Source organism: Equus asinus, unplaced genomic scaffold (assembly GCF_041296235.1).
Source record: "Equus asinus isolate D_3611 breed Donkey unplaced genomic scaffold, EquAss-T2T_v2 contig_803, whole genome shotgun sequence".
In the NCBI taxonomy this organism is placed as follows: domain Eukaryota; kingdom Metazoa; phylum Chordata; class Mammalia; order Perissodactyla; family Equidae; genus Equus; species Equus asinus.
In genome coordinates, this window is record NW_027225520.1 from 1098805 (window position 1) to 1126792 (window position 27988).

The 27988-nt window shown below is 40.5% G+C and overlaps 2 protein-coding genes across 2 annotated transcripts in view; both read left to right on the forward strand.

The window, feature by feature from the left end:
* Positions 1-17026, forward strand: part of LOC139044366 (serine/threonine-protein phosphatase 2A regulatory subunit B'' subunit beta-like) — a 55893-nt gene extending 38867 nt beyond the window's left edge. Inside the window, exon 4 of the mRNA XM_070503830.1 lies at positions 16402-17026. The gene's annotated coding sequence lies outside the window, so the exon portion shown is untranslated. The remainder of the gene's footprint in view (positions 1-16401) is intronic.
* LOC123275997 (centromere-associated protein E-like) overlaps positions 4013-27988 on the forward strand; it is a 52537-nt gene continuing 28561 nt past the window's right edge. Inside the window, exons 1-3 of the mRNA XM_070503777.1 lie at positions 4013-4069; positions 21860-22325; positions 26702-26778. Coding sequence (XP_070359878.1) covers positions 4013-4069; positions 21860-22325; positions 26702-26778 — 600 coding nt within the window. The remainder of the gene's footprint in view (positions 4070-21859; positions 22326-26701; positions 26779-27988) is intronic.

Genomic DNA, 27988 nt, shown 5'->3' on the forward strand with positions numbered 1-27988 from the left:
CGGTTTGATTCTTATCTAAAAGTTGTGGGACCGCCAAATGGCCAGACCAAACGGGCACTAATAAAGAGATAACTCACACACCTATGCCTTAAATATTGGCCCCAACCCTCAGTTCGGGGCAGCGGCAGCAGCAGAAGCTCCGACTGCCCATGGGTCCTGTCCCCATGCTATTCCACACTATTCTCTAAATAAAAGAGCACTACTGCCAGATCTTGAGAGTCTAAGAAATCTTTCTTTCGACTCCTCGGCTCACCGACCCCGCGTCAGCCCTATGGAGACACCACATGACGAAGAACTAAGGCCTCCTGCCAAAAGCCAGCATCGACTTGCCAGTCATGTGAGTGAGTCATCTTGGAAACAGCTCCTCCAGCCTCAGTCAAGCTTCAGAGGCATCCCTGGATGACACCTTGACCTGTCAGATTCCTTATCTCCCACCTGTGATTCTCAACTCAGGTTTCTACTATGTATTTTCATGTTTATTTAAACTTGTTTGAAAAATGTGAGTGGCTACTATGTACCAGACATTTTTAGGAAGTAAGAATAAGAGAATTTCTGCCCCTGAAGGGCTCACAGTATCGTGGGGTAGATGAGCACAGTTTCAATTTGGTTTAGCATGGAATGAAGACTACGAGAATGCACAATCGAGAATCAGTATAAACCTGTCTGGGGAGGTCAGGAAAGGCTTGTCAGAAGAGAGAATACCCGAGAAGGTTTCTGAAGAATGAGAGTGCGTTTGCCCACTGGGTGAGGGTTTAAAATAATCCAGGGAGATGACTGCACAACTCAGTAAATTTACTAAACAAAAGGCATTTACTTAAATGGGTGAATTTTATGGTATGCAAATTCTACCTCAATAAAGTTGTTTAAAAGAAATAATCCAGGCAGAGAACAGAAGATGCGAAAGCTCAGATGATGAAGTGGTTAATCATCGATGAAACCCCTATATCCTCAACTTCCCTGAAGTTCCTCTTCCCTTCATCTCTTGATCTAACCGTAACCTGGCTCTCCCCTGAAGACAACGCTCCCCTAGTTGTCCTCTCAAGTGGTTGACTGTTTTCTTCTCCCACAAAGGTCATATCACTGGGCCTGAAGCGGGCCGGGGTGGGGGGTGGTCCCTCATTGCTGTTTCTCAATTATTTCTTCCTCTTCACTAAAACAGCCCAGCTTTATATTTCACATCATCAGACCATACTAGACAGCACCCTGACTTGCCATCTATAGATGGCAAGTTCTTCTCTCAGTATTTTACAACTTAGTAAATGGCCACTCCATTTTTTTAGTTGCTCAGGCCAAAACCCTTAGAACCATCCTGACTTTTCTTTATCAACCTACATCCACTCTATTAGGAAATCCTATTGGTTCAAACTTCAAAATGTAACCAGAATGAAACCACCCAGGGTTGCCGTTCCCACTGTGGTCAACCATGAGCTAAATTATTGCAGTTATCTCCCAGCTGGTCTTCTGGAGGCCATGCTGGTCACCCTACCATCCGTAAGTGATGCTTTAAAACATAAAGCAGATTATAAACACACTAATCCAATAATGGCTTCTCATGTCACTCAGAGTAAAGCTGGTCTCCCTGTAAAGAAGGCCCTTGGGCTGCATATTTCACTGGTCCTGGAAAATGACAAAATTGAAGCAGTGAACATTTAAACAACTTGAGACCTGATTTAGCTACAAAACTTCTATTTTAATGTCCCTTATCAATTAATCTTGTCAACACTTATCTTATTCAAACTCCAGAAGTCAGAACTTACAACACTCCACAAGCGAATGGAACTTTCACAGCCCTTACCTTAAATAGGAAGTATTTAGTCATAGAAAATATCAAGTTATTTAGAATGGTATTTCAAAACTCCATTCTTCTGGTAAGTTTTTTTTTTTTTTTTGATGTGGAAGATTGTCCCTGAGGTAACATCTGTTGCCAAAGCTTCCTCTATTTTGTTTGCTGGATGCTGCCACAGGCTTGAGGAGCAGTATGTAGGTCCACGCCCAGGATCCGAACCCACAAACCTCGGGCCGCAGAAGCAGAGTATGTGAACCTAACCACCACACCACCCAGCTGGCCCCTGGTCAAGGATTTTTTAACCTCAGGTATTAAACCAACTTTTTTCCCCTCTTCAAAGCAGTTAAAATTACAATAGCTCTTTACTTACTTTGCCTCACACTCATCTCTTCTGGAATAGGCTCTTGAGATGTCTCCTCTAATTCAAGATTTCTACCTTCCAAGGTTGGAAGGTTGACATCCGTCAAACCAGAGTGTCTTTTTCGTTCATATTTATCATATCTGTCTGCTTTCTGAGAGAGAAAACTCTCCTCAGCAATTTTAGTTCTAATCATCTCAATACTTAAATCCTTTCTCAGTTGACTGGCAAAATGTGATGCAGCCATCCTGCCAGGGAAAAGAAAGGTAGACAACTTATATAGATTTTCATATTATTTAAAAAATTAAGATTCCAGTTCACCTCCTGCCCCACCTCAGAGCATTCTGAAATAAAAAATTTTCAGTACAAAATGGAATAAATATACGACACTGCAGAGTGGGAAGAAAGTTATCAAAAGATAGTACGATCTATTTTGGGCTTCTACATAGGGCCTTGCTTGACAGATGAAGTGAAGCCCAGGAAGCTGTGGGCCATAACACAAACAAGAGGCTCTAGGCTCACCGCACAGCATTACAAAGTGACAAGAGTGAAGGAAAGGAGAGAATAGGGAAAGTAAGTGAAGGACAGTATACAGAATCGTTTCCTAACCTTTCCCTGTGATGAAGGCAGGCAGCCTGGCATTTTTTCTCAAGCCAAAAAACAAAACAAACCAAACACACGAGATGCCTATTAGACAGACAGGGATGATAAGCAGGCAGTTGGATATACAAGATTGAGCAAAAGATGGGATTTTAGAAGAACTACCATGGTGATACAGAAGGATAACCATAGTTTGCCATTTGAGGGCATAATGAAATTATTTTCGGCCATGTGAAAAATCATATTGTTTACCTGGCCCATACTCTTTTCTTAGAAAGATTCTTGAGAACGTGTTCAAGCAAAACAAGGGAGAAGGACAAGAAACAGGATGCCATGTGTTCCAGGAAATCCTTCATTCAAATGAGGAAAAGAATAAAGGAAAGTGGAAAGTCTAAGGGAGTCACCTATGCAGCTGGTATAGAAAAGAACCAAGCCCAATGGGAGAAAGATGACTGATTCTCCACAAGTGTTGCTGGCTCAAAAGAAAAAAAAAAGAAAGAAAAAGGGGAAGGTCTGCAATAGGAAGATAGAAAAGTTCTAAGCACACTATACTCTTCAACAACAAGAATAACTGAGACAGTCCACTAGAAAACTCCAGATAAAAGAAAAATCTGCACAAGAAATGCAACCCATTAAAATGTTACATGATTTTAAGCAATCAACAGAGTATATAAAAAATGAGAATTCTTCTGACCTGGATGCTAATAACATTCTCCTGTAAGAGCCCAGGGGAAGTGACAAAGGACTCTACTTTTCAGTAAGCATGCTCCTCTACTATTTGACTTGCCACCTCCTGCAAGTATTAATGTGCTAAATGTTAAACAATAAACCATTAGTTATTTTAAAATACTGCATAGGACTATGCTCCACAAAGAGAGACAGGGTGTGTGCAAAAGCTCGAGTTAATAGTAAAGGCGTGTTTAATTGTCACCTAAACCAGCACAGGTGGTTAGTGTCATCGCTGTTACACAGGTGAGGGAGAGAACTGCCAACAGGCGCTGGAGCTGGGATCTCAAGCCCCGCAGCCTGGCTCTTCACATACAGGACATCTAAGTTCCCCTCTTGGCTGAGTGGAGTTTCTTCCAGCTTGAAAGTCTAGAATGCCTTCGTCTTGCTTGCCTAGAGGTTCCCAACCAGGGCGGGTTTAGTTGTCGCTGGCTCTGGGAGCAGCTACTGGAATTGAAGGTCGGGGCCAAGGATGCTAAGCATCGTCCCGCCCCAGAGGCCAATCACGGCCCAGTGGTGAAACGCTGACTGCTGCATAGATTATGGCAACAAATACTTACTCTTCTGGAGGACGGAGCCATCGGCTGCGGGAAGGACAGGTAAGTGGTCCTAGAGGAGCCTCCCCCAAGCGGCGTCCAGCTCGCCACTGCCCACCTCAGACCCTTCCAGACCTTCTAGGAGGAGGCGAGCCAGCGCCCTTCCTCCAGCTCCCAGCACTCACCTTCCTCAGGCAGCCTGTCGCGTGAAACCTCAGTCAAACCAAAAGGAAAGGAACGCTCCCTGTCTGGAGAGCCGCCGCCGCCGCCTCGGAGCAGTGCCGCCTACACCTGAGCCGCCCAGAATCCGAACTTCCCACACCCAGCCTCTGATTGGAGGGCCTTTGAGCAACCCCTGCGGGAAAGGGGCCCGCCCCTTCTCTCCCACGAGGCTTGCGATTGGTTCTCTCCCTGTGCTATTCGAACTGATTGAAAGGTGAACGCACGGTTCAAAGGATGGGCGGGTACGACGGGATTATGCCTGAGGGGCGGGGCCGGGGCGCAGGTGAGGCGTTAGGGTCCCTAATCCGACCGGAGCTCCAGGGCCCCAGCATCCGAGGAAAAATGAAAGCGCTCCTCGGAGCAGAAGGGATTCACTGTTTGCAGGGCTTTTTAACGTCCTTATTTAGTCACACAAATACAGCTCAGCTTATTGGAACGTTTTCTTCACTTAATATTTTTTAAAAAGGGTTTACTACCGCAGATTTCTCCTTACATCGCTTAGCGTTACTTTCCAACATCGCCAGGCTTTTTTTTTCCCATCCGCTTTTTATTGAGGTAAAATTTAAATACCGTGGAAAAGATTGATCTTTTAGTGTGTGATTTGATGAGTTTTGCTAAACGTAAACAGCTGTGTAAGCACCACCCAATCGGGATACAGAGTATTTCCATCACTGAGAGTTCCCTCATCCCCTTTCCAGGCGCCCACTGTTAGGCAGCCAACCTCTGCTCTGATTTCCATCACCACACACATAAAGGGGGTAGGTCCTCTCCCAGGTGGGCCTTCTTTCTCTAACCATGCTTTCCAGATCCATCCCTACTGTTGCGTGATCAGGAGTTGGATTTTATTGCTGAAAAGTATTCCATCGAATACTTTGTCTACCCATTCACCCATTGCTGGACATCTGGATTGTTTCCGTTTTTAGCGATTATGAATAAAGTTGTGTGGAAATTAATAAATAGAAACTTCATTAAATTGGAGTCTTGGGGCCCAAAGGCGGAGCTCTCACACCCTACCTTCTAGCAGAGCCCAACAGGAAGAAGACAGACTTCTTCTTGACCAAGAAGCTCAGCCAATGAGAGACTATCACAACTCAGCTAGTGAAACGCTGCTATACCTCTGGACTCCATGTTTACAATGGCCGTCCCAACTTGCTCTTCCTCCCAGAATAGAGTTTCTCCTCCATGCTGCTAGCGACTTGCACCTGGCTCGAGATGGTTTCAGACTTTGAACTGCAATTCTTTCCTGGTCCCCCATAAACCCATTTTTGCTGGAGAAATAACTGACTGTCTGTTTAAGGTCAACAGTTGCTATAAACATTCTTGTACAAGTCTTTTTTGTGGGCATGTTTTATTTCTCTTGGGGAAATATAGATGTGGTATTTCTGGGTCATTCTGGGTATGCTTAACTTTATAAGAAATTGCCAAGCAGTTTTCCAAAAGAAAGCTGGCACATTGTTAGGAACAGAGAGGGTCATGGTGCAATGATAAAACATTCTATTCGCCAAGCTAGAGCAATTTTAAACATGTATGGAGCTAATAAAATAGGCTCACTATTGATGAAGCAAAAATCTACAGAACTACAGAGAAAAAATGATGAATCCGCCGTTATCGTGAGTGATTCAACACACCTCTCTCAGCACTGATTGACCAAACAGACACAATTCAGCAACGATATAAAGAAGATCTCAACAAAAGAATTAACCAACTTGACCGAATGGACATTCAATAATCAGAGAACACATATTTTCCTTGAGCACGTATGGAGGAGTTACAAATGATCACACACTAGGCCATGAAGAAAACTTCAACAAACTGCATAGACTCAAGAAAGTTAGAAATTAAAAGCGAAAAATAAATTTAAAATCCCTGTGTAGTAACTTCTGGGTTTAAGATGAAACTTATGATGGAAAATGTAAATGTCTAAAACCAAAAGATAATGAAGAAGCAAATCAAGACTAGTGGGATTAGGTGCTTTGAAAGGAATTTTGAAAGAAATTTTAAATGCTTATATTAGAAAAGAAGAAAATCTTAAAATTAATATGTGTCCCTCTTAAGAAATTAGAAAAATAATAACTGAGTAAAGTCAAAGAAAATAGAAAGATAGTAAAAGAAAGTACACAAACCAGTGAAATAGAAAGTAAAGATACAATAAGAAAATCGACAAAGTTAAAACTTCATTCTTTGAAAAAATTAAAATAGATAAAACTCTAGCAAGATTGATCAAAAAAAGAAGACAAACAGTATCATGAATGAGAATACACAAAGGGGACTATATGCGTTACTTATTCCTTTGTAGCAGATTACCCCAAAATGTGCAGCATAAAACAACCACCATTTTATTTGCTCTTGATTCAGTGGGTCAGGAATTTGGGCAGACCTCAGTGGAACAAGTCATCTGTGTTTCATGTCTGTGTTCTCAGCTGGGTTGGCTCAAAGGGCCAGGCACTGGCTGGGATGGGTATTGATCCCCTTTCTAATTCTCTCTTCTCATTCTCCCACTAGAGTGAGAGAATCCACGGCCGTCTCGCTCATCTTTGTGGACCCAGTTGCTGACTATCAAGTGGGGCCATTCTCTCCCTTTGGTTAGGCTTTCCTTCCCCAGCAGATTCTCCATTTGGTCTCTCTTGGACTTCTTTGCCTGGTAGCTGGGTTCCTTCTTGGCATATGTGGAAAGCCTCATAAGACCTCGATTTGGAAGTTCCATATTGGCAGAGGAGAAAAACAAGAGCTGGAGGTAAAGGAACTTGCCCACCTTCTGAAGGAAAGTAGACTGTGAAGAGGGCACTGAGTCTGTGTGCTTGCCTGTGCCATCTTGCACTCTCTCTTATTCAGGATGATGTGTAGTTTTACATGAAGTTTAGATCTCAGGAGTAAATATATAGTGTAGTGTGCACTGATAGAGATTACATACAGGAACTTTGATGGAATTTAGCAGGGTGCTGGAATATATCTTTAAAGTGGTTTTACTGTACCAGAGGACATGATTTTTTTTGCGACTCTGATAAAGAAATATTTTGAATGATTTCTTCTTTTGAAAGACGGCGTGCTCATTACCATTGCCTTGTCACTCTTGCTAATTTTTGTTAGTGTTTCCTTCTAGTCGTTTCTCAAGTATTTCTTTTTGGCTAAATTATTTGTTTATCTATATAAAGCTAAGGGGGTTTGTTTTTCGGTGTGGATTTTTTAGCAGCTCTTCCTAATATGGGAAGGAATTTAATAGTGAATTTTTAAAGTAAAGGCCTAGTGCCCATAGGCACATTTTAATGTGTGAATTCTTTATTAAGTATGTCTTATAAATGTTGATGAGGCAGTGTGTTAAAATAGTCATTTATTTTTAACTAACCTAATTTTTGTTAGAAAAGGATTGCATCATTAAAAAAATTAAAATAAAAAAGCTTAAAATGAAAATAACAAAGTCTCCCTCCTCTTCCCAGTTTTCTCCTCTTCTCCCTAGGCCCTAACTCATTTCCCAGAAATCACCTCTGTTAATAGTTTTTAGTTTAGTTTTATATCATATTTCTTCAAGTTTTATCAAGTTTATACAGAATCTATTGATATTCCACTCTGAGGGACTAAGAATTTATCATGATTTAACTCCCCTTCCACCTCTGGATTATATTGTTTATATTTTTATTTTCTAGTCATTGCCTTATTTACTCTAAATAGCATATATAAATGTTTAATTCTTGATTTATCAAATTTACTATGGATTCAGTATCCACAATGAAAGGCAAGAACACTACCCTTCTACTCCTCTTCTCTCTAGTTACCTCCCTATTGTTCTCAGTTATGTTAATATTGTCTGAAAAATACTGTGTGATCTTAATTCATGTTTCCCCTTTTCCATTTTTCCATTCAAGCAGTAACATGCTGTGAATTTTATTGCCTCAGGAGAGGCACAGGGCAGGGAGGAGGGCAGAGTTAGCCAGTCAAATGTTTGCCTGTTTTACTTGTCCACACACCTGAGCTCAGCGAGGAGCACACGACGTTCAGGAGGACGCAGGGGCCCTGGAGGAGCAGGGGCAGGAGAGGCTCCCCCGTCGGAGGTCCGCGAGGGCCGGAGCGGTGCTGAGAAGCTACGTGGGAAACAAACACTGCTCCATGGTGGAGCCCTAGGAGGGGCAAACCTCAGAAAAGGTAGTGGTGTCAGCTATTTGGGGAAAGCAGGACCCTAGCACAGGGTTCCAACCTCAGCTGAGACTCCCATGCCGCGCGTGGAGCCCCAAAGGAGCAGAGATCTGCTGCGCTGCAAAGAGTCATTCATGGAGGCTCCCGGTTACCCGGGTGTGCAGATCACTGAAGCCTGGGGGGCGCCCTTCTCTCTGAATATTTGGCAACTGCATACCTTGGTGGGACCCCAGGAGGGCAGAGAAAGCCCAGGAATGTCTGTGGTTACATTTCCCATCAAGCAGGTCTTATGAGAGAGGTAGAGGGAGAAAGAGAATATTTCCCAGAGGTGGAAATTAAACTGAAATGTAGAAAATAAAGTGATATTTCTTATACACTTGAATTTGTTGGCTGAGATACCCTGCCACGTAATCTTTAAATTGCCAAGATTTATGAGATTTACTTGCTGTTCTGTAATATAATTATTAAATCTTCTGTGCTTTTGACATTGTTTGACACCCAAAAGTGAAAACCAATACACGGCATGTACAATATTAAGATTACATAAGTATTGTTCACCGCAAACCAAACATTGCGATTGAACTAATTTAGAAGGAAACTGAAGGCTACGACATTAAAAGTTTGCTGCTTAAATTTTTCTTTTATTTTTTCTGGTTGTACTTAGTTGCCACCATTATGTACAATCTGATGTCTTGGTTTCCCATTTTTGGCCTGAAGAACTTCAAGTAATTGTTTTCTCGTGGGGACACTGAATGGTAACTTTTTAATTTCCAGATGTCTTCATTTTATCCTGATGCTTAATTAACAATAAGGCTAAATTCAAAAAGTCTTTCCCTAGACCTTTGAAGACATTACTGCACTTTCTTCTATTTTCTTACTTTTGTCTACTTGCTCTAAAATAGATCGAGAGAGGTGAACTGAAGGCTCCATCTCTAGTGGGTTTCTATTTCTCCTTGCATCTCCTACAGTTGTTGCTTGATCGATATTGATGTTATGTTATTTGGTGCAGAGATTTTATACCTTCATTGCAAATTCCCCCTTTAATATTATAAAGTATCTTGTTTTAATGCTTTTTTGGGTCTAAATTCTGACATTACTACAAGTCTGGCTTTGGTTTTTCTCTCAGGCCCAAATACTCTCACGAGGAAGCATCTTGAGGGAACTCCACTGATGGTTGCTCCACAGCCAGCTCCTCCCTTTGAATCCGCTGATGCTGAGCCTAGAGCTTATCTGAGGCTTCCTAGAAAGAACCTGGCTTGGCTTTGGTGTCCTGAGATGCAATTTCTTCTCTTTTGATTTTTACAGGAAATTTCAACCCATTTGCTTTCTATTTTCCAGGTAGTCCTCAAAATTTCTGGCACACTGACGAGACTGTAATCGTTTTCTACAGATATAGTTCTGTGATTTTGAAAAGTGTCTGTGTTGGAATTTCAGTGGGAGATGAGAGAGTGGGGATTAATCATGTGTCACAGCGTACATCTTGACCTGGAATCTTTCCTGCAAGAGATTCTCAATTGTAAGCTCCACATTTATAGAAATAAAACATTGTTCAGTGCCCATCCACTTTCTTCTTCCCTCTCTTCCTCTTCAACATGTATTGCATGTGCACACAAAATCATTTCATTTAACACGTGAATACTTTTCCTTAAGATTCACTAAAACTCTCAGTGCTTGAGTTCTCTTTCCTTCCCATGCTGAAAATGTAAAATACTGGAGAGATCTGTCTGAACAACGTATCTCTAGTGAGCATTCAGAAATTTCACATGGTTTCCTTTGCTGTGCAGAAGCTTTTTAGTCTGATGTAGTCCCACTTGTTCATTTTTTCTTTAGTTTCCCTTGCCCGGACAGACGTGTGACTTGAAAATATGCTGCTAGGACCGACGTCAAAGATCGTACTGCCTATGTTTTCTTCCAGGAGTTTCATGGTTTCAGGTCTTACATTCAAGCCTTTAATCCATTTTGAGTTGATTTTTGCGCATGGTGTAAGGGAATGATCTTTCATTCTTTTGCATGTGGCTGTCCAGTTTTCCCAACACCATTTATTGAAGAGACTCTCTTTTCTCCATGGTATGCTCTTGGCTCCCTTGTCGAATATTAGCTGTCCATAAATGTGTGGGCTTATTTCTGGGCTCTCGATTCTGTTCCCTTGATGTGTGTGTCTGTTTTTGTGCCAGTACCATGCTGTTTTGGTTACTGTAGCTTTGTAGTATATTTTGAAATCAGGAAGTGTGATACCTCCAGCTTTGTTCTTTTTTCTCAGGTGTTCTTTGGCTATTCAGGGTCTTTTGTTGTTCCATGTAAATTTTAGGATTCTTTGTTCTATTTCTTTGAAAAATTTTGTTGGAACTTTGATAGGGATTGCATTGAATCTACAGATTGCTTTAAGGAGTATGGACATTTTAATGATGTTGATTCTTCAAATCCAAGAGCATGGAATATCTTTCCATTTCTATGTGTCTTCTTTGGGTTCTTTCATCAATGTTTTATAGTTTTCGGTGTACAGATCTTTCACCTCTTTGGTTAAGTTTATTCCTAGGTATTTTATTCTTTTGATTGCAATTGTAAGTGGGATTGCATTCTTAATTTCTCTTTCTTCTGCTTCATTGTTAGTATGTACAAACGCAACTAATTTTTGTACATTGATTTTGTTTCCTGCGACTTGACTGTATTCCTTTATTGAGAAGATATTTGCAAACCATATACCAGATAAGGGGCTGGTATCCAAAATATACAAAGAACTCATACAGCTCAACAAGAAAACCAACAATCCAATTAAAAAATGGGCAAAAGATCTGAACAGAGATTTCTCTAAAGAAGATACACAGATGACAAACAGGCATATGAAAATGTTCTCAACATCATTAGTTATCAGGGACATGCAAATCAAAATTACAATGAGGTATCACCTCCCTCTGGTCAGAATGGCTATAATTAACAAGACAGGAAACAACAAATGTTGGAGAGTATGTGGAGAGAAGGGAACCCTTGTACACTGCTGGTGGGAGTGCAAACTGGTGCAGCCACTATGGAAAGCAGTATGGAGTATCCTCAGAAAATTAAGAATAGATCTACCATATGATCCAGCTATTCTGCTGCAGGGTATTTATCCAAAGAACTTGAAAATACAAAAGCATAAAGATGCATGCACCCCTATGTTCATTGCAGCATTATACACAATAGCCAAGACTTGGGAGCAACCTAGGTGCCCATCAAGGGATGAATGGATAAACAAGATGTGGTATTTATACACAATGGAATACTACTCAGCCATAAGAAATGATGAAACATGGCCATTTCTGACAACATGGATGGTCCTTGAGGGTATTCTGCTGAGTGAAATTAGTCAGAGCGAGAAAGTCAAATACCATATGACCTCACTCATAAGTAGAAGATAAAAGCAATGACAAACAAACACATAGCAATGGAGATTGGATTGGTGGTTGCCATAGGGAAAGGAGGGGAGGGCAAAAGGGGTGATTAGGCTGACATGTGAGGTGATGGACTATAATTAATTTTGGGGTGGTGAACAGGATGTAATCTACACAGAATTCGAAATATATTATGATGTACATCCAAAAGCTATATAATGTTATAATCCAATGTTACTGCAATTAAAATATAAATAAATAAATAAATTTCAGAGTGTATATATATATATATATATATTTTTTTTTTAGGCAGATTAGCCCTGAGCCAATCCCCCTCTTTTTGCTGAGGAAGACTGGCCCTAAGCTAACATTCATGCCCATCTTCCTCTACTTTATATGTGGGATGCCTCCCGCAGCATGGCTTGCCAAGTGGTGCCTTGTCTGGACCCGGGATCCGAACAGGTGAACCCTGGGCCGCTGAAGTGGAGGGTGCAAACTTAACCACTGTGCCACTGGGTATATTTTAAGAGACATTGCTGTTATGTAGCCATTAGAGAGTGGCATAATTCTGAGGGGAATCACAGCAATTTGTGGTCAGAATACAGAGTAGTATACAGAATACATTATAGTAATAAAAAATATATCAATAAGTTCAAAGTTTTGAATAAATTGCTTGCATGTAACTTTATCCTTATACTTTCTACACATCACCAGGTTCAAGGCATTTTACAGCTAGTGGGTTATAATATTTGCAATAAGTCAGTTTTGTCTTTATATGATAAATACACAAGCAGAGAGTTATATGTTCAATTTAACTATAAAGACATGTGATGTTACTATCTGCCTGATCTTAAATCCTCCTTTTGGAAGATAAATATTTTTTTATTTAATAGAAACATTAGTTCATCTACTTTGTTAGCCCCATCAGCATCTGTATTATCACTTTTCCTTTTGGAAATCGAATGGCTTGAGCCCTTCTCTAAAGGAACCACTTAGCATTGTGCAGACTCACCATGTGGTGCACCTGAAAGCCCAAAACCCATCATCATACAGACTTGTATTGGGCATGTCCAAAAATTTAGACAGACAGCTATCTTGTAGGTGGCAACAGGAAATAAAAGAGCTGCAAGACAGTCATAGTAAAAGGATGCTGGAAACGTTCTAGATCTTGATCTGGGTGATGGTTACACAGGTATATACATATGTAAAAATTCATCAAGATATATATTTAAGATTTGTGCATTTTACTATATGTCTGTTATTCCACAATAAAAAACAATTTGTGAATATAAATGAGAACCAATTTATATAAGCCTCTAAACTTTGCCCAATTATTGAATATAGCAACAGAAATTTTCAGAGGAGTACTAAGTATTAGAAATTTCCCTAAACGGTATGAAACTATTTTATGGTAGTTATTTTAGTTTCCTGCAATAAATTTAAAACATTCTAAAATTTTCAACTTAAGTTAAAACTGTACCATCAACCGCACAACAGTACAATGGATGGATAATCATGGGTATGATCACATTTTGGAACACTGTGCAGCAATGACAAGTAAGGAAGCACAGCGGCACTCATAAACATGGATAAACCTCACAAGTGCAAGGTTGGGTGAAAGAAACAAGTCACAAAGAAACTATCAAAGGTAGTCAAAAGGAGCTATATCGTTATGCATGCTTACACAGGTGGCAAACCTAAAGAGATGCCAGAGAATGATGAAAAAAGCCAGTCGTTACCCCTCAAGGGAGGGAGGAGGATGCTGATATAGGAAAGAACCACAGATGGCGCTAAGGTACTGGCATCGTTCTGCTATGTTTCTTCACCTGGGGGGTGGTTACACACGGGTTTACTTTAGGATTGCTCTTTAAGTATAAAAGAGCCATACTAACAAGTAAAAATCCAATAATCAGCTATTTCATGGTCCAGAAAGCCCAGGGGTTTACCCTTTGGGAAACTGAAAGTAGTTGCAGGTAGCCGGCATTATGTGTAGAGTTGCCAGATTTAGCAAATAAAAATAAGAAATTACAGCAAATAAAAACACTGGATGCTCAGTTACATGTGAACTCTGATAAACAATGAATAATCTTTTAGATAAGCATACCCCATGTAATATCTGGTCCCATGCAATATCTGGGACATACACGTACTGAAAAATAATGCGCTGTTTATCTGAAATTCACACATTACTGAGCATCCTGTATTTTATCTGGCAACCGTAAATATGTGGCAAGCTGCACAGGCAGAAGCAGTTCTCTGTGGCCCGGTGAGGGGAGTACTCAAAGGAGGGCCAAGGAAAGGGAAGAGAAAGAAGAAGAAAAGTCTTAAATTAGCCTGACCCTAAGCTATTTGAACAATAGAGTAAGTGAATTAGCTGAGTTCATCCATTATTGCAATAGTTCAGGAGTAATGAATTCACACAATGTATCAAATAATTTCTATCAACAAAAAGCAGTATCAGCAAATGTTTAAAAGAGCCATCAGTGTTTCTCCTAAAAATTGTGTCTCTCTCACTACATCAGCCTCTCTTCTGATCACTTGGGATGAAAATATTGTGAAAGATAGCCTTGAGGATGCTCATTCTGTGACTAAGTTTTCTTAATCTGTAGACAGTGATTAGGAGTCAGGTTGCAATGTAGGTTGTTTCATCTTGTTTTTATTCTACAAATATTATCTGACCACCTATCATGTTCCAGGAACCCGTCTTAGACCCAAAGGACAGATAATGAGTGACACAAACATAGTCCCTTCCTGTGGAGCTCAGAGTCTAGGCCCTAGTGGACTATAAAATAGATAGATAGATAGATAGAAAGATAGATAGATAGATAGACAGACAGATAATTACATGCCCTTGGGAAAACATTATCTAGCAATAGTGGATATTTGCTCTTTGCTGCCCAGCATCCCTCTTTCTTTTGGGAAACCATCCAGACTCCATTTTATGTTAATTTGTTTGCCTGGAATTGATCCACAAGCCCGTTGCCACGATTGATGATGTTTGATTCAAAGATTGGTATACAATCCAATTAGAACTGATGAACCCTTGAGAGCCAGTAAGTAGAGGCTTCTGGAAAAGGGAAGCATTCCCCCCTGCCTTTGGTAATGGATAGGGGAGCTATCCAGATGATCAGGGCCATCAGGTACACACCCCTAGAGGACACCATTCACATACGCAAAAGATGAAGTCATGACCCAGGAAAAGCATCCTGGTGACATTGCAGAGCCGTGATTCAAGATGAACTGAAACTCCCCCCAGATTTTTCAGTTACATTAAGCCAACAAATCCACCCACTTCTTAGAGCAGGTTGAGTTTCCGTTTTCCGTCATTTGCAGCATAGAGTCCTAACTGATGCAATAAAAGTCTAAGAGGAAAGAAAAGGTTTCTTGCCTGTTCCCAACCTCCAGTTTCATGCCCCGGAGGTAATCACTGTGATGCTGCGTTCAGACATTTGGGTGCACACGTATGTATAACGCATGCCTTTCATGCAAATCGAATTGTATTGTATACATGGTTCCACCACTTGCTCATTCTAAACTTATGTTGTATTGTGGAGATCTTCATTTGTTGATACAGACTATTCGGCAATTGGATGTATCATCATCAATTTGATCTGTCTTCCACTGGTGAAAATTTATTTTCTCTTCAATTTTTTACTATGATAAACAATACCTTTATACATATATCTGTGTGCATTCATGCAATTATATCCAAAGGGAAAAAACCCTAGAAATGGAATTGGTCTTTCAAAGGGAATGTAAAAAATGTTGCCTTCCAGAATGATTATACCAATACAGTCTTCTCAAAAACACATGAGAATGTTTCTTCTCCACCATTAGTAACACTGTGTTTTGCCAAATATAAGAAATTTTGCCAATATGATAGTGAAAAGCAGTATTGTTTTCTCAATTTGCATTTGTTTGATGAGTGTATACACACACATAGACACACATGGAGAGAGATTCATATATATTTAGGCTATATATTTTATAAATTCATTAGCTATTTTTCTATAAATTCCCCATTCATATCCTCCACAGATTTTTCTCTTGGGTCATTTATCTTGTCCTTATTGATTTGTCTTTACATATCAGGAAAATAGACCCTTTTCTCATACATGTTCCTTTTTTTTTTAAGTATGCTTTTCCTTTTTTTTTGGTGAGCAAGAGTGGCCCTAAGCTAACACCTGTTACCAATTTTCCTGTATTTTTTTTCTCCCCAAAGCCCCAGTACGTAATTGTATATCCTAGTTCCAAGTCATTCTAGTTCTTCTATGTGGGATGCTACCGCAGCATGGCCTGGTGGGCAGTGTGTAGGTCCACACCCAGGATCCGAACCAGCAAACCCCAGGCTGCCAAAGATGAGCACATGAACTTAACCTCTCGGCCACAGGGCCCACACCCATACATGTTCTGAATATATTTTTCCAAGTTTGTTGTTCACCCTTCAGCATTGCTTTGTTTCTTTATCATTTTTTTAAGTATAACATTTCAAGTGTACAGAAAGCAGGAGAGAATTATATAATAGCACCTATATGTCCACCATCCAGTTTTAAAATGTTACCGTGATTTTGCAATATTTGCTTCACCTTTGTTTTTTAAAGAATAAAATGTTACAGGTACAGCTGAAGCTTCTCTTCCACTCTCACTGATGCCGTTCTTCTCCACGTCTCCCCACAGGTGACCACCACCTCGAAGGTGACGTGCATCATTTGTGGAGACCCTTTGTACACCTGAAAACCCCCTCACATGCACCAAAGGTTTAAATATTTTCCTGTGTCTTTTAGAAGAAAAAAAGACAGCAATAATGAATTGTCTGTGGACAGTTGTTCTCAAGTAAGCCTTCCCGGGATCTGCAAGCATCTTTCCAAGAGAGACCAGGTTCACATCGTTGCAACAGTGAGGCTCGCAAAGTTCCCGTGAGAAGCTGTTCACAAACTGTGCCACCTTCTGACTGATGTTGCTAATAAAGAACAGAGAAGAATCTGCCCGTCAAACTTGCCTCAAAGGAGGTCGTTGAGTTGCGATTGGATATATTATATATTATACAATAATTTATTTTGACCCTAGGAGAGGTTCATTTGAAAAAGGCCATAATACCTCTTTCTGCCCACTTTGGAGCAGATTTTAGCTGGGGTCAAAGCTCTAACGTCTGCCTCTATGAAAGGTTGCAGGCAGGGGGCCTGGGGCGTTCCTATCTGCTCGGGCACATGAAAAATGAAGACATTTCCTGAGGAGGCTGATGGAACCAATGTGCTCATGTCTGAACGTTTTTGCAGAAAGAATTAAAGGACGGTAAAAGAAACTTCTGAATACTCTCTAGTCTTTGGATATTCTGAAACTTCTACCTCATTGCTTATTTTTAAAAGAACCCAAATTGGGCTTGGCCTAAACAAGGGAGTCACCTGTGATTTTGACAACACCTTAAACAATACACTCCCATGGTTTTATACTTTTTCACAGATCTGTTTCTTTAAAAAATGTATATATATAATTTTTTAAAATTATAAAGTTTCTATAAATTGCACCAGACTGTGCATATCATTCTGCAATTCAGCATGGTTATTCACTATGACTTCAAAATTTATCCATGTGGATGCATATAGATTGAGATTATTCCTTTTAACTACCGAATAGTAGTCCCTTTTATGAATATATTTTTCTATTTTAAAATTAATAAACATTTAGATTATTCCTTTTTCCTTTAGTAAAAACAATGCTGCATTGACATATCTCCTTGTGCACGTGTCCAAGGATTTCCCTAGTGTGTCTGTCTACAAGGGAGGCTGTTGGTTTGTGAGTCCTGCACCCTCCTTACTGGCTATTGTAAAGTGTTCTTCAGCGTGGTTGTCTCCTAGAGTTCATACTTTTCCCTAGTAGTAAGTGAGGATTCCTCTTACCCACATCCTTTCTGTCTCTTGTGTGTATCCTCTGTGTTTGGGAGTTGTATGATTTTGATAGTAGTATAATTTATCAAACTATTGCCTTATGGCTCCTGGCCCGTGTGTGTGTGTGTGTGTGTGTGTGTGTGTGTGTGTGTGTGTGGTGTAGGGTGGTGTGCGTGTGTTTTGTCATGTTTAGAGGTTTTTGGTCACGTTTAGTTTTGGCAGTAAATGGTTACTGCAGCTTAACTTGCAAATATAGTTTTCAGGTTGTTCATTTTGTTTCACAACGATGACATTAAAAGAGAATAGTACTAATAGTCCAGAAATCTGGTAATCCTGCAGCAGGATTCTATCCAGACTGTGCAACACTTTGCCTGCCAGATATTAAGGGAGGCTAACGGTGAGGTTAAATTAAATTCAGAAACCTTCAATTGGGAAACCATGCTAAACACTGTATGTAGTAGCCAGACGTCTTCGTTGAAAGGCTTCTGCTCACTGCCCAGAGCCGGGTTGTCTAATGCAGCATTGATAACTGTATCAGGTCGAGGGCGAAGATTGATCTGGAGGGTTCAGTACTGATGCTCCTTTCTCCCTATCTTCCTTGTCCTACATCTTTTGAATAATGTTCACTTTCTCCTCATTATCAGGTCAAAGTTTCAGGAAAGTCCTAGATGTAACAAAGTTCAGGCTAAAAATTTTTGAAATGTTAAGCTTATGCAAGACATTAAACTTTGTCACGCCATCCCAGCCAAAAATAAACTAAAACTCCAAACCTGTTGCATAACCAGACGTGACATCTGCAGAGCCGGCCTGTAGAAATAAGCAATAAACTACACAGTGAACAAGGAACATAGCAGGTGTGGTCAATCAGGAAGAGCTTTTTGACACAAAATGATGATATTTTTACTTCTGGAACAATCAGAGGTATGTTCTTATTTTATGTGTTCAATCTTTTTTGTAAAACATATTATTTAATAACAGTATAAGATCTAATAATGGTTTATTGCACTATCTGTGGGGGTGAGGGTAGGGCTTACTTTCTTTCACCATCTAAATGTCCCTAAAAGAATCTTTACCTCAACACGTGCATTCCTCCAAATTATGTGTGAAATTTCCTTTGAAGAGAACTCAAATACTTCAGAAAAGTTTGGATCCTACATAAGCAAAGTCATTTTGATTTTCAATTTTCATGATCTTTAGAAGGTGGTAATGTCTTTAAACCCTTTTGGCTAGAGGTGGATTTTTTAATAAGAACGTGAAGAAAACAAGTCTTGACTCAAAGCACGTGGAAAGACATCCGTAGTTTTCAAAGCCTTCTTAGACCATTAGGGTAAAGTCTTCGTAATCCTATTCTCTCCTCAGCAAACTCTAAGGCACTCATGGTTACAATTTGTGTGGCACATCTCATTTCTGTATGACATTTTGGTTACTTAATTATTGGAACTCACCATTCCATAAATCTGCGCTTGCCATTTGCCTTCTGACTCCAATTCCTGCCTCGTGCCTTCCTGCAACTCCAGCTCTCAGGTGAGATGGGTCAGCTCAGACCTGAGGAGGGAGTGACGGCTGCTTGAGATGATGGAGATGTTGGATTCAGAGCAGCTGCTTGGGAAGCAGGCAGTTGTTCTGAGCAAGAAGGCTCAGTGCTTCAAGGCCGTTACTCTCAGCCCAGGAATAAAATTCTACGGGACACAGTTTAATTGCTTCAAGATTCAATTCATAACCCTTTTTCCTGCATCCTGTCATTATTAGGCCATTATTTTTTTGTCCCTTTTATTACATTCCAACAGATCCAGGCAAATATTTGCAAATATTTTTAGAGATGAAGCTACATGTGACTCTTCACTCAAGTGCTGAGTGACTACTATCATAGGCTACAACCAGTAAGCAGTGAAGCCTAGACAAAGGTCCGGATACGAAGGGTAATAATTAGTATATTCATCTCTCTTGTTTGTAGTTCCCACAGATACTAAGTGGTTAATTTATTAGCTTAAGAAAGATACTTCACTGTATCATAATTGTCAAGGAGTGAAAATATTGCCTAAAAGCATTGGCCGAGCTGTGCCTCTGCTGTGAAATCTTTTATGTAGGAAACGTTAACGTGTCATCATATGCCGATAGGAACCAAGGCCTTTGAGGAAGGTATAAGAAATTAAAGACCAAAATCATTTAATTTGAGAATAGATGCATTAACAAGATCAAATACAAGTTACTTGTCTTTTGTTTCAGATACTACCCTGAGAAAATTTTCCTCAGCACATATTGACTATATTTTGAAGGAAAAGGAGCATAATATAACCTTTGAGTCCTGAGAAGAGCAATTGCAATCAATGGACTTAATGTCTTAAATGGCTTTTATTATCATCATTGGTGGTATATAGAAAAAGGTTAATAAAGCCTCTTTCACAGCTGGAACTTACAAATTAATCCTGTTCAGCAGCATTCTCTCTCTGTGCTCACTAATCAGCTCATGCAGCTGGTGGCTGACGGTCATCTCTTCCTAATTAGAGGAGCACGTGCTGCAGAGCCATCATTCTGAATGAGAGCCATGGTGTTTACTCTGTTTCCCTCACCCTTCCTGCTTCATTCACCGTTAAGCAACCCGTGACAATGACACAGGTTGTCACACAGAGTATGAGGAGATGGAATCACAACATTTGGAGGTAGATTGCTTGGATTTGAGTCTAGGCCTTCAACTAGCTGTGTGACCTCAGGCACGTTACCTAATCTCTCTGAGCCTCGGATTCTCCATCTGTAAACAGTCGTTCCAGTTGCTTCCTAAGTTCTGATGATTAAATGAGATAATACATGGAAAAGCACTACGCAAATATCTTTTTACATTTCAAACCTATTCTAAGATTGAGAGAAGACAGTTGTACCCTCATGTGCCCATCACCCAGCTTCAACAATCATCCATTCACGGTCAGTGATGTTCATCTATACTCCAACCAGTACTCTCTCTTGCCCCCAAAGGAATCTTATACAGCAAGTTCCAGATGTCATATCATCCCCATGCTTACATATTTTAGTGTGTATCTCTAAAAGGTAAAGTCTCTTTTTTAAAAGCCTAACTATAAAGCCATTATGCTACTTAAAAATTTTAACACATACCTAGTCAGTGGCCATTTCCCAGTTGTCTCATAAAATCTTTTTAGAATTATTTTGTTTGACTCAGGATTTAAATAAGGTCTACACATAGCATTTGACTGACCTGTCTCTTTAGTCTGATCTATAACTGCACTGTTCAACATGGCAGCTACTAGCCACATGTATCCATTTAAATTTAAACACAAATTAATTCAAATTAAATAAAATTAAAAATTCAGTTCCTCCATTGCAACAGCCACATTTCAAGTGCCAAATAGTCGCATGGATAGTGCAGATACGGAACATTTCCACGATTGCACAAAGTGTTATAGGACAGTGCTGATCTACAAGTCTCTCTTCCCTCTCTGTTTCATCCATTTTGATTGTCAAAAAAAACCCAAGTCATTTATGTCATGGAATTTCCCACATTCTGGAGTTTTCTGATTGAATCCCCATGGTGCCATTTAACATGTTCCTTGGCCCTCTGTATATAATTGATGGTTACAGCTAGAGGCTGAAAAGCTGTTTGTCTGTTTCATGAGCTCAAGTCCTACCATGTGACCTTAAGCAAGTAACTTGACCCCTCTAAACGTCCATTCCCTCACATATAAAACAGGAATAGTAACAGTACCTACACCATTGGGTTGTTATGAATGTTAAAGGAGATAATCTGAAGTGCTTGGCCTGGTGCATGGCTCATGGCATGGATTAAGTATACATTAGTTATTATTTGCATTATTATACTTGTTATTAGGCACTGACTCTCAAATCTTAGTCCATGCATTGGCTGTGTCAAAATCCTCCACAGACATAAACAAAAGCTTTCCAGAGATTCTAATTCAGCGGGCTGTAATGCAGTCTCATTATATTTGTTAAAATAAATCTATCAAATCTTTGTCTAGGATTTACTTTTATTAATTGATTTGCATTCAAGTGATTAGGATGATTACAATAATTATCCAGTGAACTCTTAGAATTTTACTAAGATTCCTCTCTTTGGGTATGCTTGGAAAATCTGTCCCTAAATCAATATTGCAAAGTATATACAAAATATTCACCACAGCACCTTTACAATTAAATATTCATTCCATTTTTATTATTATAGCTTAGCCTAGAGAATTAAGTAAACATGTGTTACTTCACTCCTACACACCGTTTAAACGCAGCTAACAGGCTTTCTGAATAAACCATCCCGCCCCCGGCGGTATCAGGAGTTAGGTTCCGCATATGCTGTCGCCAGGCTGCAGCCGCCTGAGGGGACTCGCCCGGGGCCCCGCCCTCAGAGCTCACACCCGCCGTGCGCTCGCGCCCCAGGGGCCGCCCCCCGACACTCCAGTGCGACTCTGCGTGCACAGGCCAGAGGCTCAGAACCAGCGCCGGGCTGCCCTGCTCGGCCTCCTGGGCGCAGCGGCGTTTGCCCGTGCACGTGCCCTCGCATCGCGCGCTCCGGGGCCGGGCTCCGGGCGGTTCTCGCCGCTGCAGTTCCACCGGGACTTCCGCGCTTCGGCGGCCTGTCTGACGAGCCGCCGCGCCCAGAGAGGTTCAGGTTGGAGCGACACTTGCCAGAGGGCAGCGGTCACGCCAGATCTTCGGCTTCCATTCCGTTTTCGCGCGCTTCTCCCTCTTTGCAAGGTGAGTGGAGCTCGTTTGTGGATGTGTTAGCACAGGATGCGGGAATCCTGTGAAGCGAGTCAATTCGGAGCCCGACGTGAACCAGGTGGGGTGGCAGCGGGAGCGCTCACAGGGTGGAGGCCCGTAGTAAGGACGCCAGTCCTCAGGGGACTCTCGGGCATGAACGGCAGAGGACGGTGTGTGTCTGTGGGGACAGACGGGCAGCGTGTGGCGGGGTGTGTGTGAGAGACGCGAGTGAGCGGTGGGATGCGCCTCCGTGCCGTGGGTGTGGCTGCGAGGCTGTGACAGGTGAGTGGCTGTGCTGGGGTGACGGGGATTTGGTTGCGTGTCCTTCACCTGTGCGGGTGTGATGGCTGTGGCTCTGTGGCGTCACTGTCTGGTGGCTCTGGGCTCCCTGGCGCTTCCTCCTCTTCTCTCCTCACAGCCACTTGGCTGCAAGAGGAAAGTAGGACATTGAGCCCTAAAGGAAGATTTCCAGCCAGGGGGCACCGAGGTTAGTTTGGGAAAGCCTGGGGAGTTCTCTACTTGGGAGCTCTGAGGGGCAGCTACTGTCTCAGAGCCTCGGGGTTCCCAGAGCTCGGACCCCAGGAACGTGCTGTAAACCTATACCCGTAGTCCAGGCTCTGTCGTCTTTTCCATCTGTTTATGTGTATGAGCAGGGCGGGTGTGGACCTGGAGAGTGTCGTGTAAGAGAGTCATTCTGTGCCCCAAGAACAGCCTGGTGCCTGGTGACTTCCTCCTCAGTCCTGCCATCCCCCAAAGAAGAACCTTGGGGAGGGGAAAGAATTGTTTTCATGCAAAAATCAACATTGAGGATAGTTGTTTCTTTCTTTCATAAATTCACTGATTTTAAATTATTGATATAAGAAAAATTTAACAAAACTTTGGAATAATATCTGATTTTTAGTTGTCTTCCCAAAAAGATTTCCAAATACTGATTGAAATACAAGAAAATAAGGAATCATTTTATTTACCCACATGCCTTTTGTTGCTGCTTCAGGGCACTGAGAGTCTTACTGATGTTCTCACTTTATGAGACGCTTGATCACATCAGCTTCTTTGCGCAGGTTGTGATTCACAAATGTCTCTTTGTTTCTGCTGCATTTCGGCGGGAGGGAAATTTCCTCCTCCTCTTTTCTAGAAACTCTTGATGTATGAATTAAAAATGCATTCTCAAGCAAAAGATCTAATTTTGCCCATTATTTTTGTGAGCATTATCAGAGCAGGGCTGATAAGCACAATTTTACTCTAGGAAGGAGAATCGTTTCTTTTATAATACCCAATTAGGGGACATGCAATGTTCTTCAATAAAAATAGCTAACATATTTATATTTATATGGGATTACAACATATTACTAAGTTTTAATGTAGATCATATTTCTCCAACATATTCATGCTAAGTAAGTGATCTTCGTACTCTTGCCTTTACTGATGAAAAACCCAAGACACTAAAATGTCATGAACTCTAAGAGCAGTTACATTTAGAAAATCTGAGAACAGAATCTATGGTTAAGTTTCAACTGGATACCATTCCCCGGTTATGAGTGTGTACTTTACACTGGGACCAGTATCATCCTGATTAATAATCCTGTACATGCCATCACACAGCAGAACCAAATTAATTAACCTGTTCCCTGTTAGATTTTTGTGTTTCTAGTTTTTGGCTGTCAAAAACTCTGTATTGAAGATACTCGTACATGCATTTCTTTATCTCAATATTTTCTTAAGAAATGTCTAGAACTAGAATTTGGGGTAAAATAATCAGATTTTTAGTAAATGCTTATCATATGCCAGACCATGCCATCTTAGTATTTGGGGTGATAAAAAGACTCAAATGACACTGTTGATACTCTTATGTTCCTTCTGGTAGGTAAAGTAAACCCTGAATAGGAATAGATGCATTGAAGGCCACTAGGGAGATTCAGATAATGTGACTTGGTGTTTGATAAGGCAGTGATGTCATTCTGACTGCAGCCACCACTGTCGGGTTGCGATCAAACTATGATGACCTATGAGAGCACCATGATGGTAAGGAATTTATGTTGTAAATTTTTACCTTACTTTTTCAGTTGAGATATATACATGATCATAAAATTCCCCCCCCCTTTTTTTTTTTTTTGGTGAGGTAGTTTGGCCCTGTGCTAACACCTGTGGCTAATCTTCCTCTTTTTGCTTGAGGAAGAGTGGCCCCGAGCTAACATCTGTGCCCGTCTTCCTCTGTTGTGTATGTGGGGTGCCACCACAGCATGGCATGATGAGTGGTGTAGGTCCATGCCTGGGACCCAAACCTGTGAACCCGGGCCACCAAAGCAAAATGTGCTGAACTTGACCACTACGCCACTGGGCCAGCCCCAAATTCACCTTGTAAAAATGTACTCAAAAGAAAACTTTTTACTATATTCACAAGGTTGTACAAATCAGTACCACTATCTAATTCCAAAATATTTGATCACCTTAGTAAGAAACCCTGTCCTTGTCAGCTGTCACTTCCTATCCCTCGTCCTCCCATACTCTGGAAACCACTAACACGTCGTCTGTCTCCATGGATTTGCTGAGTCTTGAAATTCAGTCTACATGGAATCATGCAGTATGTGTCCTTTTATGTCTAGCTCCTTTCACTTAGCCTGAGGTTTTCAAAGTTCGTCCATGTGGTAGATAAGCACATCATTCTTTTACTTTATTTTGGAAAGTATACACGGCATTACATTTGCTATTTTAACCACTTTTCAGTGTACAGTTCTGTGACAGTAAGTACATTCACACTGTTGTACAACCATCAGCACCACCCACTTCCAGGACTTTTTCATCTTCGACTGAAACTCTGTCCCATTAAACACTAACTCCCCATTCCCCTCTCCTCCCAGTCCTGGCAACCACTGTTCTCCTTTCTGTGTCTATGAATTTGACTTCTCTAGGACCCTCATAGTAGAGCAATCGTGCAAAATTTATACTTTCGTGACTAGCTCATTTTACTTAGTGCAGTGTCCTCAAGGTCATCCATGAGGAGTCGGTATCAAAATAGCCTTATTTTTCTGGCTGCGTAATATTCCCTTATATCCATAAATGGCATTTTCTTCATCCATCTGTTGATGGACATTTGTATTGCTTCCACTTTTTGGCTGTGACAAATGTGAACATTTGTGTACTAGTTTTTGTGTGAATGCATATTTCCATTCTCTTCAGTATATACCTAAGGGCAGAAGTGCTGGGTCACATGGTAACTCCTACTTTACATTTTTTATTCTGATGATGATGGTTGCTGAGTGAGACTGATGGGATAAGATAATTGAGCAGCTTTCTGGAGGACGTGGCTAACAGGATGGGAACGGGTTCCATGAAGAGAACTTGCAAAAGGATGTAGCCCCGAGACCAGCAACAATACATATTAGCTATACTCAGGGACTTCAGCCATCTGTCTAGACAGTAATCCAGCAATGAGCATGCCTAGAAACCTGAGAGGAGATTGTGTCACTGGTAACTGAAGGAAACAAAAACCATTTAATAAAACAACCCAAATTTAGTACATTTCCCCAAGACCAACTAAACTCTGTTTAGAAGAATGAACTTTCCACATTTTGGAAAACAGCTTCCACTTAACACACAACAAATCTTCACATGCATAGATATTTTAACAAATGAACATTCAATCAGCAAGTTAAGATATACTCAACAAACAAAATCCCCCATCAGGGGCAAAAGATAAGCACTGTCAACATGTAAATGTAAAACTTTCTAGATTTTTTCTGTCTATTGAAGTCTGATGATTTTTCAGTCGTTTGATATTGAGATACACATATGTTCTTCAAATGGTATCATATTGTACCTATAGTTTTATAACCTGATTTTTCTACTGACAGTGTTTCCGGAATGCTTTCCATGTTCACGATATTTTTCCTGACTTCACGTTTATTACGTGGATATGTTGTAATGTGTTTAATCACAGTCAGTTTTTCTGGAATTGGAATACTGAATATTTCCTGACCAGTTCTATGTCTTTTCTAACCTCTTCAACCTCACCTGACCCCAAGGCCATGAGGTTAGGTGTGCCTGGATGGCGTGGCTCCTTTTCAGTCCTGGAAGGTGTGAATGGAGGGAGGAGGACCTGTTCAGGGCTGGGCTGAGCAGCCTAGTCTCAGGGGCAGAGCAGCTTCCCCAAAGTGGAGGTCTGGCCAGAAAACTGTCTGCTGAAGTGTTTGGGTTTCCTGGGCATTAGGGGAAGAGTTTGGGTTTATCTACAGTCCTTCTAATTTTTTCATATTGTTATGTTTGTACAGTTAGAGGTATTATGCAAAATGGAATGGAGGAGCCAAATGTTACTTCCTCTCATGGTAACCCTAAATTATGCTTGCTCTCATGGTCTCTTTTTCCTTTCCCAGCTCTGGATTCTCTTTGTTCTTTCCCAGTAGAGGAATCCCAAGGAGGACTGATCCGTTTTGGCAGGTGCACAACCATGGTATGTGTAAGTTAGTGTTTCCTTCTCATTGAAATAGTGGGACGTAAATGTTTTCATTAATTGTTCTGAAGCTTCCTACCCAAAAGAACCCCATGTTATTATGTGCTTCCCAGTTCCTCCCATTCCAGTGAACTGAACAATGGTTCCAAATAACCTAGTCCTCCTTATGTGGCCGAGTCTCTTCTAGCCAGTGTTTATGTATTCACTGACCAGATTATTCTCTCCTATATGTTCAACTTAGTAATATTAAGAGCTATAATGGAGGAATGAAGAAATTAAGTCCTGTCAAGAAATGATTTGAGCTTCCCGTGTCAGGACTGTAGTTGCATGAGAGATGGAGATCCCATTTGGCCAAGCAGGGAAAGACTCTGACATTCTCACAGACGTGAGTTTTCTAGATACACGTGATAAAGCCCAGCAATGAACGATCTCTGGAGGCTGAGATCCAATGCTCTGTGAGGTTTTTGGAATTGAATAGCAATATGATTTAAGACTTGAAAATATATGGATCATGGTCCTTGGTAAGGGATTCCTGAATGATAAATATGACTATTTTATTGCTGACTAGGATGCGATGAATTTTAATGACTTTGATATAATTCTGGATCATCCTACATTAGTATCCTCTAACTCATGAACCACAGAAGTACTAAGTCGGATTGCTAGTGGCCATAAGAGAGAGTAAAATCATGTCTTAAATTAACAGAGAGCAAGAGCAGAAAAGACCTTAGATATGTTGTCCAACTTAATGTATAAAATCATAATCATCTAAACATGATTAATTCTATTATACCATAAGTTAGAGTGCTATGCAGCCATTCAAAATATTTTTCAAAATAATGAAACTACATATGATAGAATTTAACAAAGAATTTGAGTGTTTAAGATATTCTTTTGTTTCTTTTTAAATGCTGTTTTTCTATCTGTTATGACAAACTCTAAGTTTCAATTGGAGAATTTTATCCTTTTACATTTAATGTAATTATTGACAGTTAGATTTAGGTCATCCATTTTACTATATGTTTTCTTTTTTTCCGTTTGGCTTTTGTTCCCCTTTCTCTTTTTTTCTTCTTTGGGGTTAATAATATTTATTTAAAATTCCATTTTAACTTGCTTTTTCTATATGTGCCTATTTTTAGTGGTCAGTGTCTGTGTTTAAATATATATATATGTATATATATATGTATTTATATATATATATAATTATTTT